The 18,826-nt window shown below is 47.1% G+C and overlaps 2 protein-coding genes across 2 annotated transcripts in view; both read left to right on the plus strand.

The window, feature by feature from the left end:
- LOC102837176 (chromosome unknown open reading frame, human C20orf194) overlaps positions 1-8,467 on the plus strand; it is a 98,184-nt gene extending 89,717 nt beyond the window's left edge. Inside the window, exons 23-28 of the mRNA XM_006874826.1 lie at positions 1,362-1,468; positions 1,853-1,927; positions 5,324-5,532; positions 6,516-6,581; positions 7,601-7,694; positions 8,219-8,467. Coding sequence (XP_006874888.1) covers positions 1,362-1,468; positions 1,853-1,927; positions 5,324-5,532; positions 6,516-6,581; positions 7,601-7,694; positions 8,219-8,331 — 664 coding nt within the window. The 3' untranslated portion in view covers positions 8,332-8,467. The remainder of the gene's footprint in view (positions 1-1,361; positions 1,469-1,852; positions 1,928-5,323; positions 5,533-6,515; positions 6,582-7,600; positions 7,695-8,218) is intronic.
- A 7,759-nt stretch (positions 8,468-16,226) lies between these two features.
- Positions 16,227-18,826, plus strand: part of SLC4A11 (solute carrier family 4, sodium borate transporter, member 11) — a 26,979-nt gene continuing 24,379 nt past the window's right edge. The window contains exon 1 of the mRNA XM_006874855.1: positions 16,227-16,268. Coding sequence (XP_006874917.1) covers positions 16,227-16,268 — 42 coding nt within the window. The remainder of the gene's footprint in view (positions 16,269-18,826) is intronic.

Consider the following 18,826-nt stretch of genomic DNA (forward strand, 5'->3'; position numbering starts at 1 on the left):
ACTAGCAAGTTTGGGTGGGTGGAGGGCTGTGAAAACCATGGCAGTCTTACAAAAATGTTATGCCACCATCTTACTTTAAAGAGATCACAAAGGAGTATGATATTCTCAACAATATTGAACTCATAAATGCAGTGCTGAATGGAGGACTAGATGGCTGGTGGAGGAAGAAGACAGAGCTGTCACCCATCTGGTTCAGGGCAGCACAGAAACAAAAGAAAATACATTAGATCAGAGGAAAATGTTTACATTGAATGTGACTAAGGGTTAATAGCTATAATATTTGGGAAGCTTATTTAAATATTTTTTAAAAAGTAACCAAGTCCATATAGAGATGACCTAGGAACAAATAAGGGAGTCCTGATGTGGTGCTGTAGGATAAGCGCTAGACTGCTAACTGCAAGGTCAGTGGTTCAAACCCTTGGAAACCCTATTGAGGGTTGCTATGAGTCAGAACCTATTCAACAGCATTTAACAACAAGAAGAAGAGCCAAATATAAATAGCAATCATGGTAACAGGATTCAATGTCAGTAATATTCACAAGTGTAAAATTGTGCCTCAGTGTTTCAATTGACACCTATTAAGTTAATTTTAAAATATCTATTATAGTCTGGAGAAACTATGGGGGACCAGTATAAACAATTACTGATGAGCTGGTAATAGTTTCCTTCCTACCCCACTCCACTCTCCCAGTGATTCCAATCATGGGTAAGATTCATCTCAGGGAAGTAATTCAAAAGAAGAAGGAATAACTCTTCCATACTGTAGGTGCTGGGTGGTGGCTAGATGGGGGTTCTTTATGCTTTCCTCCTATCTTTGTATAGTTTGAAAATGTTCATAATAAAAAGTTAAAAAAATTTTGAATGCTCTGAATCTGACCACATTCCTAATGAGCCTGTAGCAGACAATGTCTACTGATCCCAAGACTAGAAAAATTGAGCAGAAAGGTCTCTGGCCTTTCAGTTCCTTCTAGAAAGATGTACACGTCCAAATGTGCAGCCTCTGTTGAGCTGCCCATACAAGTTGATGAGGCATCATTAGAGCCCAGGAGGGGTAAGAGGGCGTACTGAAGAAGGACTCGGAAGGATCCTCACCTAAGGTGGGCATTAGCAAGCTTCAGCGAAAGGTCGGACCTTTGACTGCTTGTCTGAGGAGCTAAGGTCTTCAGAAAGCCCCTGCTTTAATGTAGACAGATGTGCTTCCTAATCTCAAGATTACACATTAAACAAGCGTTTTGTTGCCATACAAGCAAGGGGGAAATCAAATATTATAGGATAAATGATACGTAGTTCATCCCATGGTAGTACATAACAACACACAGAGCTCTTATTGTTTGTACTTATAATTGTTTAAACTTTTTAAGGTATGAAGGTAAATTTGATTCTGGATCAATCTTTCCACTGATGGTTCAGATCTGCGTATGGTTTAGTCGGCCTTTGGAGAAGCCTCGCTTTGTGGCCAGATGTAAAGGTAAGCCTTGTCTGTAATGTGTCCTAGGTCCTGGTGAAGTGGTGCCCCAGAGTAGCCTTACTTCCTGGCATTATGTCAGTCTTTCGTTTGCTCTCTCTTTTCCCATTTAGACCAGAAGCAGGCAGAAGGATTTGAGGATCTAGAAGCCCCCCTACCTCTGATCTTGGGTAGTCACTCAATCTGATCTCCACTCCCTTGGAAGAGTTTCCCCCTTGGAACAGAGGCAGAATTATTGGGGAGAAAACAGGAGAAAGGGATAGAGCCTTTACACCCTGGACCCTAGAGTAGGGTCTCTTCCCCAGTCCCTAACCCTCTCAGCTATGCTGTCCTGCACTTGACCTCTGTCCCAAGGTAGGTGACACCCCTGTCCTTTTCCTCCACCAGCAATTCGGTCCTCCATCAAGCCAAGTCCCTTCTCTGGAAACATCTACCACATCCTGGGCAAAGTGAAGTTTTCAGGTAACTGGGGGATTGGGTTTGGGAACACTGTGCTTGGAGAACTCAGATCTCATGCCACCCCCCACACATACACAGACCCAACCCCACTTGCACCTTCTGAAGGCTTCAGAACCTTTTGAGTCACAGCCTCTGCGGGTGCTCTGCAAGCCATCAATAAACTCAAGACTCTCTCAAGAAAACCCTCCCTGAGTAGACTTGTACTATCAGGCTTTGTTCTAGTCTCCTCTCAGCCAAGGGATCACCTTCACAGGAGACTTCTTGTACCACAGTGGAGGTTCTGTTCCTCTTCCCTTGGTGATGTGCTAAGGTCCTCTCCGTGACTTCCTTGTTCCAGTGACTCATAACCCACCCCTCTTAATCCACCCATGGGCTTCTTCCTGCACCTGTTGCCACTGAACCCTAGTTCTATTTTAGATCAAGTCTTCTGGCCTTCCATTTGTCTTCTTCTCCCTGCTGTCCAGCAGGCCTGTATGAGTCTTAGACATCTCGAGTGTAGGGATCAGGAAAGGCCTCAAAACAAGTAGGTAAGATCAAAGTTGAGAAAGAAGAATAATCCTGGAAAAAGAAACAGTATGTGTTGTGGTGCTGAAGCAGAAAAGGTACTTTTGAGGAACCATAAAGGGTTTATTATGATTGGAGCTTGGTGGTAGGAGGGAGTTGCTCATAGGACAGTGGTCTAAGTATGGAAGAAAAGGAGATGACGATGGGTGAGACTGCTCTAGGGAAGGAGCTGAAGGCATTAGTGCCTCAGCTGTTGTAACAGAAAAACTCCAATTCAGCTAGCGGGAGGAGATGTGTAACAAGATGCCGGGTAACTTAAAGCCACTGAAGACTCAGGTAACGGGTGTCCTTTCTATCTTAGTATGTCCGTTTGTCAGAAGGTTACTGTCCCTCATGAGGACAGTTGGTACAGTAGGTCTAGGTGTCACATCCATTCCCAGAGCCTCTGGATGTTGTGAGGAGAGCTGGCTCTTATCTGATGTCTGTATCAGTGCAGAAGCCTTTCCCTGAAACTTCTCCCCCAGTTCCTCGGCAGACTGATCTCATTGGCCAGGGTGCAGTTGCCATGCCTTCCTAGACACATTACCCAAGGGCATTGGTACTGGAGGAAGTGGAGATGCTGCGGGCATCTGACCAATGTCTGCTGTAAGAAGTCCCTGAGGATTGTAAGCATGGGACTGCCATGGTTCAGGTGGAAGAATCAAAAGACAACCTGTAGAAAAGAATCTCTCCAGGTTCTTAGCCCATACCTTTTGCATAACTTAAGTTCATTGAATCTGAAACATTGTTCCCTCTCCTCTGGTCCAGTTCCCTCAGGCTATAACAGACAGCCCCTGCCTGGCTCAGAAGCACTAATGCCTTCATCCTCCAGCATTCTCACCCATTGTCATCTCCTTTTCTTCCACATTTAATCCCACTATAAGAGCATGTCTAGCTGAATGGCATGTGCAGATCTGCTATGCCTCAGACTTGCAGGCAGCCATTAGTCTGCTAGGAATGAGACATGTGCACCCACTGGCACTGACCATTCCATGGGTGTCAAGTTTATCTGTGATTGAGCCAGACACAGGAAACACTTACAGAGTGATGGCAAAGTGAAAGCCGTTGCTATTGTTTATAGAAGGCAAACATGAAACAATAACAACAAGCTTCCCAAAGGGTAATACCCTTCCCCGAATTACTCATGTCCATTTTCATGTCACTGGCCCAGCACACCATGGCTCAGGTCAGATGTTGCATCCATGTCACTGTTGCCTCCAGCTACCGCCATCCTTCCTGAGGCTTCTGCTCTGCCTCTGGATTTCACAGGGCCTTCCTTAGCTTGCTGGTGGGAAGATCCCTGCACAGACTCTTCCAAGCTTGTGCTGCCAGCTCCTTCTAAGCCTCTGCTGCTATCTCCTGCCACACTACCCAGGTCTATAGGGCCCTCCTGCAGCCATGCTGGGGGAGAGGCATGGAGCCCCTGCACAGAGCACACTTAGGTACTCAGGCCTCTCTTGCCCTGGGCAAGCAAATGTTACAGCTCTTGTAGCTCCAGTGCAAACCTTCTGCCTAAAGGCACTCAGCTGTCACTCTGTGAGCCAGGCAGGCCCAGCCCTGCTGTCGTTTGTCATCTTCAGTGTTAGTTCTTTCTTCTGGACCTAGGAGGTTCTCAGCAGAGGGACCCTGGGCTCTTGGCCCAAAGGACACACTCTGCTCCAGACTCTGCTTCTTGATGGTAGTGAGATCCCTCTCAACCTCTGTGGTTAGCTTTTATAAGCCTAGCAGGATGGTAAAACTGACCAGTCCCTTTGGTAGGTCACAGTCATCTTATTTGCATGTAAACTGTCCAGCTCTTGCAAAAGTTTTATGTACCTTATTTGCATAGTCCCAGCCAATCCTGTTGTGGATGTTATAAAACAATGGCTAGAAATGTCATATAATCCCCTCGACGACAGCCCTCAGTCATGCTGCAAGTCTGGAACTGAACTCACCTGTGGCTCAGTTTTTGGCCAAACAATGGCCTCTAAGGGGAACAGTAACACTAGGGTGGAGGTATTCACCTCTTAGTAGAGTCATAAGGGCAGTATTTAACCAGGAAACCCAGAAGGGAAGCAGGGTATGTGAGGGCACATTGTGAGGATTGCAATGAAGGACATGAAACAAGCTGTGTATGAATTGTTGAATGGAAAACTGATTTGCTCTGTATACCTTCACCCAATTCATACTAAAAAGCTTAAGAAAAGAAAGGAAAAGGCCCTGTAAATGCAACCAGTGCAGCAGAACCCACTGTTGGCCTTTTCTTATTCAAGGTTAACACGTTCCACTCTAGATCACCTTCTCATCCTGCCCTTTTCTTATATCTCCAGTCACCACCAGCTCATCAGCCTGTGAATGTTACCACAATTTTGCATCCCTATCCATGTGACCTCCCTACAGCACATGAGCTATTGACCAGAGTCTCCTCCCTTGGCCCATGTATCCTTCCTTTCAGACCTCTGCTGAGACCCTCTCCTACCTTCTATAATGGGGCTTTCTTTGCATCTCTTCAACTACCTTTTCCACATAGGTAATCACCTCCTTCTAATGACCACTGGTGTCTCCCATTTAGAATCTTACAGTCTTAAAATGCTACAGGTGTAGTCCTCTTCGCCTCCCACCTAAAAAAACTCTTTTTCCTCTTGTAGTACCTTTCCGAGTTAAGAGCATCCATCACCCAACTCAGCCAAGCTAGAAAGTTGTTTTGCTCCTGCCTATCTTACTCCATCCTTGAATTTGTCACCAGTCATGTCATTTCTACCTCCTGTATCTGTCTCATGATTCTGTCCCCAATATCAGTTACATTGTTACAATCTTAATGTAGCCACATCCTTTTGGGGCCAGGGTTTTGGAGACTCACACGTGTTCTCTCTGCAGACTCTGAGAGGACCATGGAGGTCTGCCACAGCACTCTAACCAATTCCTTAAGCATTGTGCCGGTGTTGGAAGGACCCACTCCACCACCTGACTCCAGAAGCATATCTCAAGACAGTGGTGGGCAGCAGCAGGAATGCTACCTTGTGTTCATCGGCTGCTCCCTGAAGGAAGAAAGTGTGAAGGACTGGCTACGGCAGTCAGCGAAGCAGGTGGTTTCCAAAGGGCAGACAGCTGACACAGATGTGACTAGCATAGCCTGAGGCTGACTCCCCTCTACTGCCTCCCTGATGCCTTCCCACTGGTCCCCCTGAGAGGCTCAGTCAGCACTTTCAGGACCTTGGAGAGTACAAGGAAGCCACTCTGGGTAAACTCTAGTCAGCCGGGGTATGCTTCCTGCCCCCTGAGCCCAGGTCCTCACAGCCATTCCCAGTTCCTCTTCCCAAGGCAGACTCAAATTACTAGATGATTTACCTAAGACCTGTGTTCCATTCTGATGTTGGGCTTACCTGGTGTTCTAAACCCCAAATATCTTTTCTTAGCAGTCTAATTCAAAGACTTTTCTGTGTTCTGAGCCCCAAATCTCCTATATTTGCGTTCTGTCTCTAGAAAGAAGTAACAACAAAGATCTGTTTAGAGCTATTATAAACCAGGATTGCAAGTGTGGATGCCATTGAACCCAGTACCCCTGGAGGCAGGGAGAGGAGGCTAGTCTGTGGATTCTCTCCAGCAGGTTTTGCCTAAAGCTGTAAAGAAAAACCCAGAGATGTTAAGAGACTTTCAAGAGGCTGCAAGCTATTAGAACCACCTCAGGGTTTAGCTCAGTCTAGAACTCTGGGAGTGTAGAGTTGAGTTGACTGGGCCTGAGTCTTCTGTGATGCTCAATTACCTACAGGCTGAGTGTTCAGACTCTCACCTGGATGAATCCCTGTGGTGCTTGATTATGGGACCCTGAGATTGTCCTTTTGTCATCCTGTTTGTCATTGGTGGGACTTTAGAACTTGAAAACAGACAGGAACATGCCCCTTTGCAAAAGCACTGGGCTTTCCTCTGTCACCTGTTCCCCTGGCTCTCAGTTTTGTGGTGGGAAAGTGGTTTCATTGAGGTATAGGCAGGCAGGATGTTATGTCTAGGCCCTGAGTGTTCTGCTTTCCCCTCTGATGTGTTGGGAACTGACCCCTACATTTCTATACAGAAACCTCAGAGGAAAGCCCTGAAGACCAGGGGGATGCTGACCCAGCAGGAGATCAGGAACATCCACGTGAGTAGCCTATCCTTCAGGCCTCACTCTACCCCCATATCCCAAAGCTGCCCTTCTGAAGTTATATAACACCTCCATCTAGGCTTCCTGAGAGGCATGCTGGAAGTCTCCCTTCTCTCCAGTCATATGGCAGCTTCAATGGAAAGCAGAGTGAAGCACAGAGGTTGTGACCTGTATGAGAGGTCAAGAAGAGCCGGTGCCTATGGGGCCATACTTTGTCACCCTGTCAAACAGTTGTAGAAGAAATCCTTTGCTACTCCCATCCCTCTGTCCTGGATAAATCACAGATAAGACAACTAGGGCCCCAGGAAAAACCTTCTAGGTCTGTAAGTTTCACATAGGAAGGTTGTGGAATCCTGAGGCCAGAAAGATGAGCCCTCACAACCTCCAGGCTGACTCTAGCCTCTGCCGCAGCTTCTCTACCCATGCATCTGCCTTTTCCTGTGGAGCTTAGGGGCCCAGGCTAAAGGGGTACTATCCAGGCCCCAGGGTGGACTATGTCATGAGTCGTCCACAGGAGAGTATTCTTCTGGGTCTCCCAGAGCCTGTTTGGGACTTGAGGACGTCCCTTTTTGCCTTTGGGCTAGGCCTGGCCTTATGCAGGTTCCTGGAGAGGAACATGTGAACCCCTCAGGAAGTAGTCGCCCAGTGTGTGTTCCCCCTTGAGAAGCAGACCTTAGCAAGGATTTGAGAGCAGGTAGTTATTTGGGAAGGTGATTCTAGGTGACACTGGTAGAGATGTAAGTGTGGAAAGGGCAGGGGAGACAGACAATAGAGTACTGTCAGAACAGTACCAGTGAGCAACTGGAGTCCCCATTAGGAGCTCCCAGTGTCCTCAGAGGCAGAAACCTCTCAGTCATTGATTGAGGACTACTGGGGGAGATTAATTTCCTGTCACTTCTGGCCTCCCACAGAGCAGTGTGGACTATCATGCTGGGGTAATAACTGTTTGCTTTTAATGAGTAAATGAATGATACAAAGTGGTCAGATACTATTAACAGAACTCTTTAATCGTACAGGTGAAACGCCACCTGGATCCCCTACCTGCAGGCTACTTTTATAATGGAACTCAGTTTGTCAACTTCTTTGGTGACAAGACTGATTTTCACCCACGTATCCTTGAAGCACTTGGTCTCTGGGTGGAGGCTGGAGATGTATGTGAACATGTCTGTAAACTAGGTATCTGTCTGAGCTGCCACAACTGGGTCCCTGGAGCAGACTGCAAGAGCTGGCTTTTAAAGTCCCTAGACTTTGGTTTCTGCTTTGTTCAGTGGTTGCTGTAGTGTAACTGTGCTACATTTTGCTACATGAATGATAGTTTGAATGAAGCCCTGATGTGTGATGTAACACATGAGATGACATTCTGAGTTGCGTGGTCATCAGGGCCATAATTTACAAGTTGGAAACTCTACCTGATTACACTAATCTGTAGGAAGATCAATAGAGTGAAATATGGAAGCAGGTGAGTGCTGCTACTATGTGCTAGTGAGTGTGAAGGACCCCATTAAGGACCCTGTGCCAACATCTGTCCACATGCTGTACTGCTGTGATGCTGCCACTACATCAGGAGCCCATCAGGCTCATCCCCTCTCCACAGATCCCTCTCAGTCCTGGCTATCTTCCTTAATGAGATCCAGTCATGGACCAGTTCATGAATGACTACGTGGAAGAAGCCAACCGAGAAATTGAGAAGTATAACCGTGAGCTGGAGCAGCAGGAGTATCATGACCTCTTTGAGCAGAAGCCATAGGGGAAAGCGAGGCCTGAATGTCCTGCAGAATGTCTATCCCAGAGACTGATGCTATGGTGTCTTAGCTTCCACTCTGCTGGAGGCCCCTCCCTCGAGGGGCTACCTTGTTCTCCTTGGCCTGTATGTGCTGGCGTGAGTGCATGTTGTCTTTGTTCTCTATACAATGCTGATGAGCATCACTGGGACCACTGGTGGGTGGGGTGGGGGGTCTTTGTGGAGGGTGAGCAGACAGGGATTGTCCTGTGTGTGGAGCTGGCAGACCAGGACCTCTGAGTCTCTGATAACAGTATCTCCTTTGTGCTACAGAGGTACTGTGTGAGGGTGGGAGGTTTGGGGTTCCACAGAGGATCTGCTGGGCCTCAGAAGAGGGACCCTGGCTGCACAGATATGACCATGCCTGGGGAACCAGGTCACCAGAGGCCTCAGTTCTCAGACACTGTCCCAGGAAGGTCCTCATCCCCAAAGGAGTGCCTGTCTCCTTCGCTTAGGTCCCTTCCACTGAAGGAGCTGGCCCTTAGCCCAGGCCTGGGGTGAGCAGGACAAGTCCTGCCCAGCCCAGGCCACCAAGCCTGCAGCTTGGGTGAGATCAACAGCTTGTTCTAAAATGAGGGGACTTCCCTTATAGACTCAACTGAGGGGAAATGCACGTAGCTTTCCAGACATGTCCAGTTGAGGCGATACACTCAGTCCCTGTTGAGCTCCCCTGTTTGCCCAATTCATGGACAAGAACAACCCAGCTGCTCAAGCTTCCTTGATGATGCTTTGCTCCCTGTGGATGAGCATCCTGGTGAGTCTTAGGCCCAGGACTCTGAACCCTCATGGGTGCCCTTGAAGCATCCAGCCCTTCCTTCCATCAGCCTTACTAGGGGAGACCTGATTCCAAGACACAAACTTCAGGAAATTCATGCTCCCTAAGTATTGTTGCTGGCCCTAAACTTGTTTGGCCAGGAGTTTCAAATTTCAATGCCCAAATTAGAATTCCTTGCCATGGCTTAGTTTTCCACTGACCATAAGCAGAGGGGAACTACAAACACACCCCATACCTAACCCCCAGAATCAATGGGGGCGAGGAAGGGAACGGGCACTGATATCTGATATTCAAGTGATGTCTTGGAGGGCTTCAGTGCCTCAGTTGCCTGGATTGTAAATGCTTTCTGAATTTTATATCATTCTTGCATGCCTTAGGAAGAAGCACATAGGTGAAACCAGCAAAGTTTCCAATAATGTAGCGGGGTCATTGAGAAAGACCCTCGGTGCAGGGGAGAGACAGGCAGGAGCACACGTGTGGGTGCCTGACCATGCAGAGGCCTACAGCAAGGAGCACAGCCATCATCAAGGACTCCTTGGTAAAATGTACTTGGAGTAGAAAGAAACAATTTATATTTGAAGTCAGGCAAACAAAAGCTCAAATTCGATTAAGAAATCTTGTGTCAAAAAAGGCTTCTGAAAGGTCCACCTATTCTAGGCCTAGCTCCAAACAAGTCTGGGAACCCCTCACTTCCGGCTGGCCGGATGCGGGGATCCACAGCAGGCCTGCCTCTGCTTGAGATCAATAACTTGTATGTAGATTTTAAGTGCAATTGATGAAATAAGCAATGAGTTACTGTAGCTTCCTTTAGCTCTACCGAGCTCTCTTTAAAAACTCAAACTTGAGCAGCCTTAGAAAAGGGGTGGGGGTGGGGGGTGGGAACCACGGCCATTTTCTCCAGGTGGGTTGCTGTGAAGTTTTAAATTAAAGCTCTACATCTAGGAGCTCGAGCCATTTCCTGGCTGCCCTGTCCCGGCAGTCTGGCTGCTGCACAGAAGAGTTTTTAAAGAGGGGTCGGGAGCTGCCCATGACAGTGAGTTTCCTCACTGTGTAGGGCTATGTTCCATGGTGGTCTTGGTTTCTGACCATTGTCCATAGAAATGCTCTCTCACCAACCTGCCCCACTGTCCCAATTCCTCTCTTGAGAGGGAGAACTGTGATTACCTCAACTTGAAAATGAAACTGTGATTGAAAAAAAGAAGTTAAAACGTTAAGAAGTTTCTAAGCCAAAAAGGCAAAATTGGCCAAGGCCTCTATAGACACTCCTCAGCCTGCTCAGGAGTGTGAGGGGGCACATTGGCGAAAGGGCATTCCTGGGCACACTTGCTGTGCCCCCTGGTGAAGAGACACACCAGTGGTGCACTGCATGAGCTCTTTGAGGACTGAGGCTGAGAGGATGTCACCTCTTGGCACTGCCCCTTCCGGAGCCTGCAGGGCCTCTTGGTTCTGACTATGAACGTTTAATATCCACTTGATTCCTCCTCCCAGCTCCAGGTTGGGTGGCAAGGTCTTAGGCTGTCTCCAGAGGCAGGGCCATGACACTGTGTTTAGCATTTGACCTTAGAAACCAAGTGGATATGGGGGCCCAGCAAAGGCATCCGTGTGGTTCCTAGGAGCAGGCAGAGTCCTCCAGGGGTTGACATGCTTTTTGCCAACTTTCCTCTTAGCAGCTTCAGTTTTGTATCACCCAGAATGAGTGAGATAATGTTGAAGTCGCTGAAGTTATAGATTGTTTAACGTTTTTATGTTGGGAGTTTCCTATTTTTGATTGGAGGAAGGAAGTAGAAATTGGAGAAAAAAACAGGATCCTCCCAGGAAGGGGCCTCCAGCAAGGAGTCCAGTTGGCCCAATGTGCTCCAGGGCTCTCTGACTTGAGGCCTGGGCCCTAAGCCCTGCAGGTTGCAACAAAAAGTTAACCTCCCAAATTCAATTAGAATTTTGGGGAATTTTTGCACAGTAATAAGCTCTGGGTTGCTCTTTGGGCTTCTCAAAAGGGAAAAATAGTTCAACTCAAAGACTGTAAACTTTTAAGTATTTCAGCCATATTGCTGACTTAGTTGGATAGTTGTACCTCAAAAAGTAGGTGAGAAATAAATGGCTTCCTTCTTATCCCAGGTTGTCAAATACTAATGACATAAGAGCTCACTTATGTGCCAAAATTCACTTTTATACTAGTTTTTCAGTGCTTTAAATATTTGTAAGTTAAATTTTAAAACTTGTATTTACAAACACTACTGTAACTTCAGTGAAACTGAATTGTGTGAATGAAGCTTTTGGCTTATTATAGTATTTATTACACTACTTAATTTCATAAATATATAAAAGTAGCCTTCGATTTATTTTTTTATTATTTTACATGTTTTTACCTGCAGTTGTGTATGTGAATTTACCTTGGTAACTGAGATACAATGCTAAGGACCAATAAACCAATAAACTAAACAAACACAGACCACTGGTTGTTGCTGTCACTGTGGACCCAGGCCTGAGGGGAGAAGGCCTCCTGGAAGCCCCCTGGGGTGCCTGTTTTCAGGGATTGCTGCCCAGGAGTCCCTTAACCTTCATTCCCTTCCCCAGACCATAATGAAATCCTTATGAAGAAACCTCAGACTTGGCTTAAGGGGTGGGCATTTTGGGGGTAGGGAGAGAGCAGGGAAGGGAGGTGGTCTTAGCCTGCAGAGGGGCTGGAGGAAGCTGGCTGTGGGCACAGGGATTTCCTAGAAAAAGCCCTTATCCATCAGGGTCCCTGGCCCTGTCTTCGACCATGGTGCATGATGATGTCTGCACCCCGCATTCCACCCAGGCTTGGCTATAGGAACCATTGTTTGCATGTTTATCAGCTCTGTTCTCTCCCCATAAGACTCCTTGAGGTGGCGACTGGGTCCCATTATGCAATGGGAGACAATAAATTATGGAAGGGTCCAGAAGCTGGCTCAGGTGCCAGAGTTCAGTCCAAGAGCATCCTCGGCACTACTCCTACAGAGCTGGGCCTGGATCCGGAGGTTTTAAGAGATGGCTCTGCTGAAGCCCTCAAAGCGCCAAAGAGATGAGCAGAGATGCCCTCAGTTTTCAGGCAGAATCAGTGCACACTCACAGTCCTGGGCAGGACTGGGCCAGACTTGAGCGCTATTCTCAGGGCGCACCCTTAGCACACTGCCACCCTACCAGCCCCAGGCTTGAGGAGGGTCAGCTGCCATAAAGGAAGAAGGTTGATTCCGGAGGAGGCACTTTCCTCAAGGCAGAGGATGCATAGAAAACCTGCCCTTGTCATATCCAAGATGCTGGGCTCTCAGACAAGGGCAGATTTGGGAGCAAGCCCAATGGGGAAGGGGCAGCCCATAGAGGGTGCCTCCTTCAGATGATGGTGAAGGTTGGTGGACTTGGGGGTGGGCAGTTTCTCCTTGATCAGTCAAGTGCAAACCAAATGTAAAACAGCATGTGAAGGGGTTTCCTTGAATTGGGGAGCAGCAACTGTGTCAGCCTCCTCGAAGTCCCTTTCTCCAGCCTCCGCAAGCCTCTTCATTTAGCAGGTTGCAGGTTTGAACCTTGGCACTAACCCCAAACCTGCAGGTCTGAGAAAGACTCAAGAGCTGCCAGGGAGGTGGGGGAGACAATAAGTGGTGAAGGGCTGGAGCTAGCTGAACTTTGAGGTTGTGGAGAATTTGGAAGCCCGGCCCACCCCCACTGTGTGCTGGAGTCCACAGTAGGGGCAGGAACTACTGAAACCTGAGGGACCTCATGACAGAGCTGCAAGTCCAGGCTCAGGAATACGTGGAGTAGTGGGTGGGAAGTGATTTAGAGTAGAGAGTCTCAAGTAGAATTACTGAAACTTCCAGGGATCTCTAAGGAACTTGAAGAAATACTGATGTATTCATTTCTATCAGATAATCTAGGAAACAGACATGCCCAGAGAAAACAGGAAAACAGGTCATGCTGCAAGCATGACTAAGAGAGAACAGCTTGGAGACAGTCTGATGGTACCAGCTTCAAGTTTGTCTGGGCCCAGGGGCTCAAATGTCACCAGGATTCTCTCTACTCTTGGTGGCCTCACTTTCCTGGCAGTGAGCTTCCTCTATGCCACCAGCAGCCCCAACTGCCTATAGGTAAGAGCAAGCCTATCCCATAGCTGAGCCAGTCACAGTGGTCTGGTCAGAAAAATGGACTAATGTGATTGTTAGCTTGACCAAGGGTTCCTGAGCCCTTCGATATGTTCCAAAGGCCCATTTAGGAGCTAGGTCTCTTTAAGAAGTATTTGCACCCCTAGACCAGCACTGCACAGTACCAGCAGACTGTTCCTGAGCTTTTCTGTTAACAGACAGTAAATCTTTACGGAAGCAGACAGCCTCATTTTTCTCCCACAGAATGGCTGGTAGGTTCCAACTGGTGACCTTTGGGTTAGCACCAGTTAACCCACTGCACCACCAGAGCTGCTTATTTCATACTAACCACTCAATTACACCCAAAAAAATGTAATTGAAAGAAAATATTCTGTCCACAGAAATAATTTATCCCCTTGCACATTGAGAAAAAGCCATGGTTTTGTTTTCTAATCCCTCAGCCCAGTCCTGGATCACCAATCCAGATATTCCATGGGAGCTTGCTGTAGAACCTTATTATTAAAGATCTTGTAGACTGTAATATGGGGAATAGACTGCCCTGTTTGAGGCTGCTACATCCCCCCACCCCCATGTCCATGTGGCACTGTGGGTTAACGCACCAGACTGCAAAGCCATTTGAACTGCAAGGTCAGCAGTTCATGCTCACCAGCTGCTCCTCAGAAACCCTATACAGGGTCACTGTGGGTCAGAACCAACTGGATGGCATTTCACAACAACAACCCCCATTGGGTGGAGGTGAGAAGTGAACCAACTAGCAGCAAATTGAAGGAACAATTGACAAGAGATGACTAATAGACAAGAGTGAAGGAGATGGCCTTGAGATAGAAGTGGAAAAAGCCCAAGTGGAAAACAACCCAACATTCTGAAACAATTCCAAAACTTTTTTTGGTTCAATTCTCTACAAATTTCAAGGAAAATATGTTTTGTTTATCCACAAATACTAATTCCTGTTTCTCTCTGGCCTTCTCCATTGGTAAATGGACTGGCTAAAGTCACCTGGTTAAAAAAAAATTGCATCAGAGTTAATAAATTTTATGTCAAACTACTAAGGGGCTGTAAATCTGTTTTTAAAATGCTAACCAAAGAAAGTGTGATTATAGTTTCATATTTCTCCTACAATTACTACTGCTTTTCTCATACCTTTTTTTTTTTTTTTTTTACCTCCTGTGGCTTCAAATTTTTAAGAAAGTTTATATCTCTACTCTGAAATGTCATGCCTGGATCGCTGTGCAGATAATAAAGACAACAGGAAAGAGAAAGATGACTTGATAAGGAAGATTATTTCAGTTTGGGATTTTAAAAATTCATGGAATTTTTTGGCTAAAAATACTCAATTTCAACCTCTTTGTTTTACAGATAAAAATGATCTAAACTCAGAGGCTGGAGGTCTTGCCTTCGAGTGTTTCCCTCGGCCTTGTCTTACCTCTCTACCCAGTTCATCCTGCTTCTTGCGTTGGGCATAAAGAAGGAACTGTAGTTTGTGGGAAAGGTGTTCTGAGGTGGGCCTTGGGCAGTGTTTGCCCAGGATGTTGTGTTGGAAACTCCAGGACAGGTCCTTAGGGAGCACCTTGACACAGGGGACCAATGAGAATGGTATGTGTAGAGAGGACATGGGGTACACAGAATGACTGAGGAGGGCAAGTATGGCCAGGACAGTGACAGGCTGCCCAGAGGACTGCTTAGTGACATCCTTACTGTCACCAGCTGTCAAAGTCTTCAGGTGACAGATGTGTGGGCTTCAGTAGAAAAAGTGGGCAAGTTTGGGGCCAGCCTTTTGGTCATTTGTCCCAGACTTGCTGTTTCAGCATTCTCTGGGAATATAGATTTCTGGCCCCCTGCTTACATCTCTTCAATGAGACTCCCTGGGCCTAAGGTCAAGGGATCTACATTTCAGAAAGTTGTGAAGGTGTGAGTTCTTATATGATATGCATTGCCTTGGGGGATCCTAAAGGAAACCTTTGGGGATCTTCAGGCACAGAGTGGGGTGTGGACAAGCCTCTCTGGTGTGTGTGTGGGTGGGAGGGGGTGAAGTGGAATGGGGAGAGTAGGTCATTGTTTGGTTGTATCTGACTGCCAGAGATTTATTGTCTGAACAGCTGGGTGAGAGTTAAGGGCAGGGCTTTGGAGCTAGAACCCCAGGTCAGAAGGCTGAAAGGCCTTACATGAGGACAGTCGGGCAGTCCCCACGGAACCTTCCCACCCAACAGTCTGCTGGCAAGTAGAACCAGAGAGCCAAGAGCAGTTAGACCCCTGCCCAGTGCTGGATTTTAACTGTGAGTATGGATGGGTACCACAGGGGAGGACCTTGTTGGTCCTCCACCATACAGACATTCTTGCCCTTTTGGCTGCTCTATTGAAGGAGCCTGGATCTTTCTCTCAGTAGCGGGTAGATGGCAACTGGGAGAAAACTTATTGACATGGTGGTTATGCACCGGAGGGTCACTCTCCCACCCTGTGGTGCTTAGAGATGCCTACCTGGAGAAAGGGGAAGCTATGGAGGCCATGTTCCCTTCCTCATTTGCCACCAGCGGTACCTGTATGCCCAATCTCAGGGCTACTCCCAAAGATCAAAAACAAAGGCTAAGAGTGGCATTCCAGGTGAGAGTGTCTAAGCAAAGGCTTAGTGGGCAGGAGATTGGCAGGCTGTTGGGGGACCATATAATCTATTTGGGAGTGCCAGGGAGTTAGTCCAATGCTCTAGTCCAGAACTATGTATGAGGCTCCTACAAATAATTAACCATACAGATGACAAGACTTCATTCACAGAGGGCTAGACCTGGCAGCACTATCTTTGTTCTCTGGAATGGTGAGGGGGGGGGGGGGGGGCTGTAGTTGACCAAAGGAAATGAGGGGCTGAGAAGACCATTTAGAAGTTGCCTTGATTGGGCAGCCAGAACCACAAGAAGCTTGAAACACATGAGTAACTTGAGGAAAAGCTGCTGGCTACATAAATATCGGAAGCTACACTTGCCATGGGATCCAAGGAAGGTGAGGGCAATGGGGACAAGACAGAGGTAAAAATAAAAGGACTTGGTGACATTTGAGGAGTCTCAAGTGAAAGGAAGGAGGCAGAGAAGATTCATAGGCACAGCTGGGAAACAGCAGATGTGAAGGGTGGAAGTTGAAAAGGAGGTCACCATCATTGGTTTGAACTTTGGGAAATATACATGATGCCCACCAAGCACTCAACACGCCTCAGGTTTATAGGGCACTTATTTGGTGCTACTCTGATGAAGCGCAAACACACACAGCCCTGCTCCTCAGGGAGTTCGGGTTCTGCCAGGGAGACGGGGCTCAGAAGGTAAATAGGGAAGCAAGTGAAGAAGCACTTAAGTCTGCCATGAGTAGTGTGCATGGTGGAAGGAAAGCTGGAGTCTACTTAAATGGTGTGATCAGGAAAGGCTTCTTGGAGGCAGTGAGCTGAAGGATGAGCTAAGCCAGGTAAGAGCCAAGGATAAGCCTGAGAGCACACTGTCAAGGCTTTGAGACAGTCGGGAGCTTGTGATCCAGGAAGATGGCAGCCAGTGTGACTGGAGCCATCCTCAAGGGCAGGAGGAAGATGAAGTGAAGGAATAGGTGGGGGCCAGGTTGTACACACACACACCCCAGAGCCATAGCAGAGAGTTTGGAAGGTTTATTTATTCCTAAGTAGTATAGGAAGCCATTAGAGATGGAGAATGGATTATGGGGAGTGGGGCAAATGAGGGACCAGGCTGGGGTAAGATGAGTGGAGGTTCAAGAGGGCCATATTTTGAAGGTAAACCCAAGACTTGCTTTGTGGATTGTATATGGAAGACAACAGCCAATAAGGGGTGACTCCTGGGTCTGAAACAACTGAGTGGATAGTGGACTCAGGAACTCCATTTTTTTCTTCTTTTTTAACTTTTTATTGTAGCTTTATAAGTACTGGACTGCTAACCAAAAGGTTGGTGGTTCAAGCCCACCAGCCACTCCTTAGAAACTCCATACAGGGTCGCTATGATTAGGAAGCAACTCAACAGCATTTAGCAACAACAACATTGTAGTTTGGGTGAAAGTTTACAACGCGAATTAGTTTTTCCATTCAACAATTTATACAGTTTGTTTCCTCACATTGTTTGCAGTCCCCTCGACATAACAACACTCATTCCACTGCCCTGCTTCCTCCCGCTTTCCTTTTGTCCTTCTTTGCTGCCCCTTCCTGCCTTCTGAGCTTTGTTTTGGGGCAAAATACTGCCCTGTCTCCTATGGTTAATTGTACCAAGAAGTACATTCCTCCCTGGTGTTATTTTTCACTTTACAGGATTGCCTATTGTTTGGCTGTAAATTAATCCTTGAGGGTGGGTTCAATACCAGACTTGAAGGGTGTCTAAGGGCCACAGTCTTGGGGGTTTCACCAGTCTTTATCAGATTAGCAAGTCTGGTCTTTTTTACTATTTTGAATTTCATTCTACATTTTTTTCTTTCTCTTCTTCCAGTATCTTCCATTGTGATTCTGATCAGAGTGGTAAGTAGTGGTACTGAACTAACACCATCTGTTTATTCTGGCTGTGGCTCATGTGATTCCTTGAGTCTTTGATTTTCCTCACTCTTCTTTGCTCTGGACCAGGAGACACCAATAGTTGCATCTTAGATGGCCAACTGCAAACTTTTAAGACCCCAGTGGCTACTCATCAAAGTAGAACGTTGTCTTTGTGGACTATGTTATGCCAATTGATCTAAATGTCCTCCAAGACTGGTCCTAAGTCTCAAAGTTCAGTGACTCATTTTCTCAAGGTGTTTGGCTATAGCCAACAAAGTTTCCTGAATTTACCCCCTGTATGCTGTACAATATCGTGGATAAGGAACTCCATTCTTGTGTGCTTCATTTAAATTGTTTATTAGCCACCCAGGTTTTTTTTGTGTGTGGGGGGAGGGGAACGTAAGTAGGCTGTGGTATGTTTAAGTGTTGAAATCAGGATCTCAGAGACTGGAAACATGAAATTTGACATTTCACCACGGATCTAGGGAAAGAGCCCTGGGGTGGTCAACACTTCCAGGGAAGTCAGAGGGAGAGGTGGGAGGAGGTAAGTAAAAGCTGCAAGAGAACAGAGGGTACTTAATGCTGCTGAGGTATGTGTGTTGCAGAGTGGAGAAGGGGGTGGCAAGATAGAAGGGTGACCTTGACAAGAACATTTTTAATGAGTGATGGGGATAAAAAAAAACCGTTCTGAGTGGGCTGAAGGGATATTGGGAATCGAAGGATTAGACAACTCTATATAACTCCTCAGATGAAACTGCTTCTCCAGTCCAGGGTGGATTCCTAGAAGGGGTGGCCTGAGAGGGTCAAGTGTGAGGGAACTGTTGGTGAAAATAGAGGCAGAAGCATAGGCACTTCTGCTGGGAGAGGCTAGGGATGAAACTGGTGACTTATCAGGGATCTAAGGAGCTCTGGTAGCGTAGTGGTTACGAATCGGGCTGCGAACCTTAAGATCAGCGGTTCGAAACTACCAGCCGCTCCGAGGGAGAAAGATGAGGCTTTCTACTCCCGTAAAGATTTACACCCTCGGAAACCCTGTACAGGGTCGCTATGGGTCGGAACCGACTCGACGGC

This window comes from Chrysochloris asiatica, unplaced genomic scaffold (genome assembly GCF_000296735.1).
Source record: "Chrysochloris asiatica unplaced genomic scaffold, ChrAsi1.0 scaffold00304, whole genome shotgun sequence".
NCBI lineage: Eukaryota > Metazoa > Chordata > Mammalia > Afrosoricida > Chrysochloridae > Chrysochloris > Chrysochloris asiatica.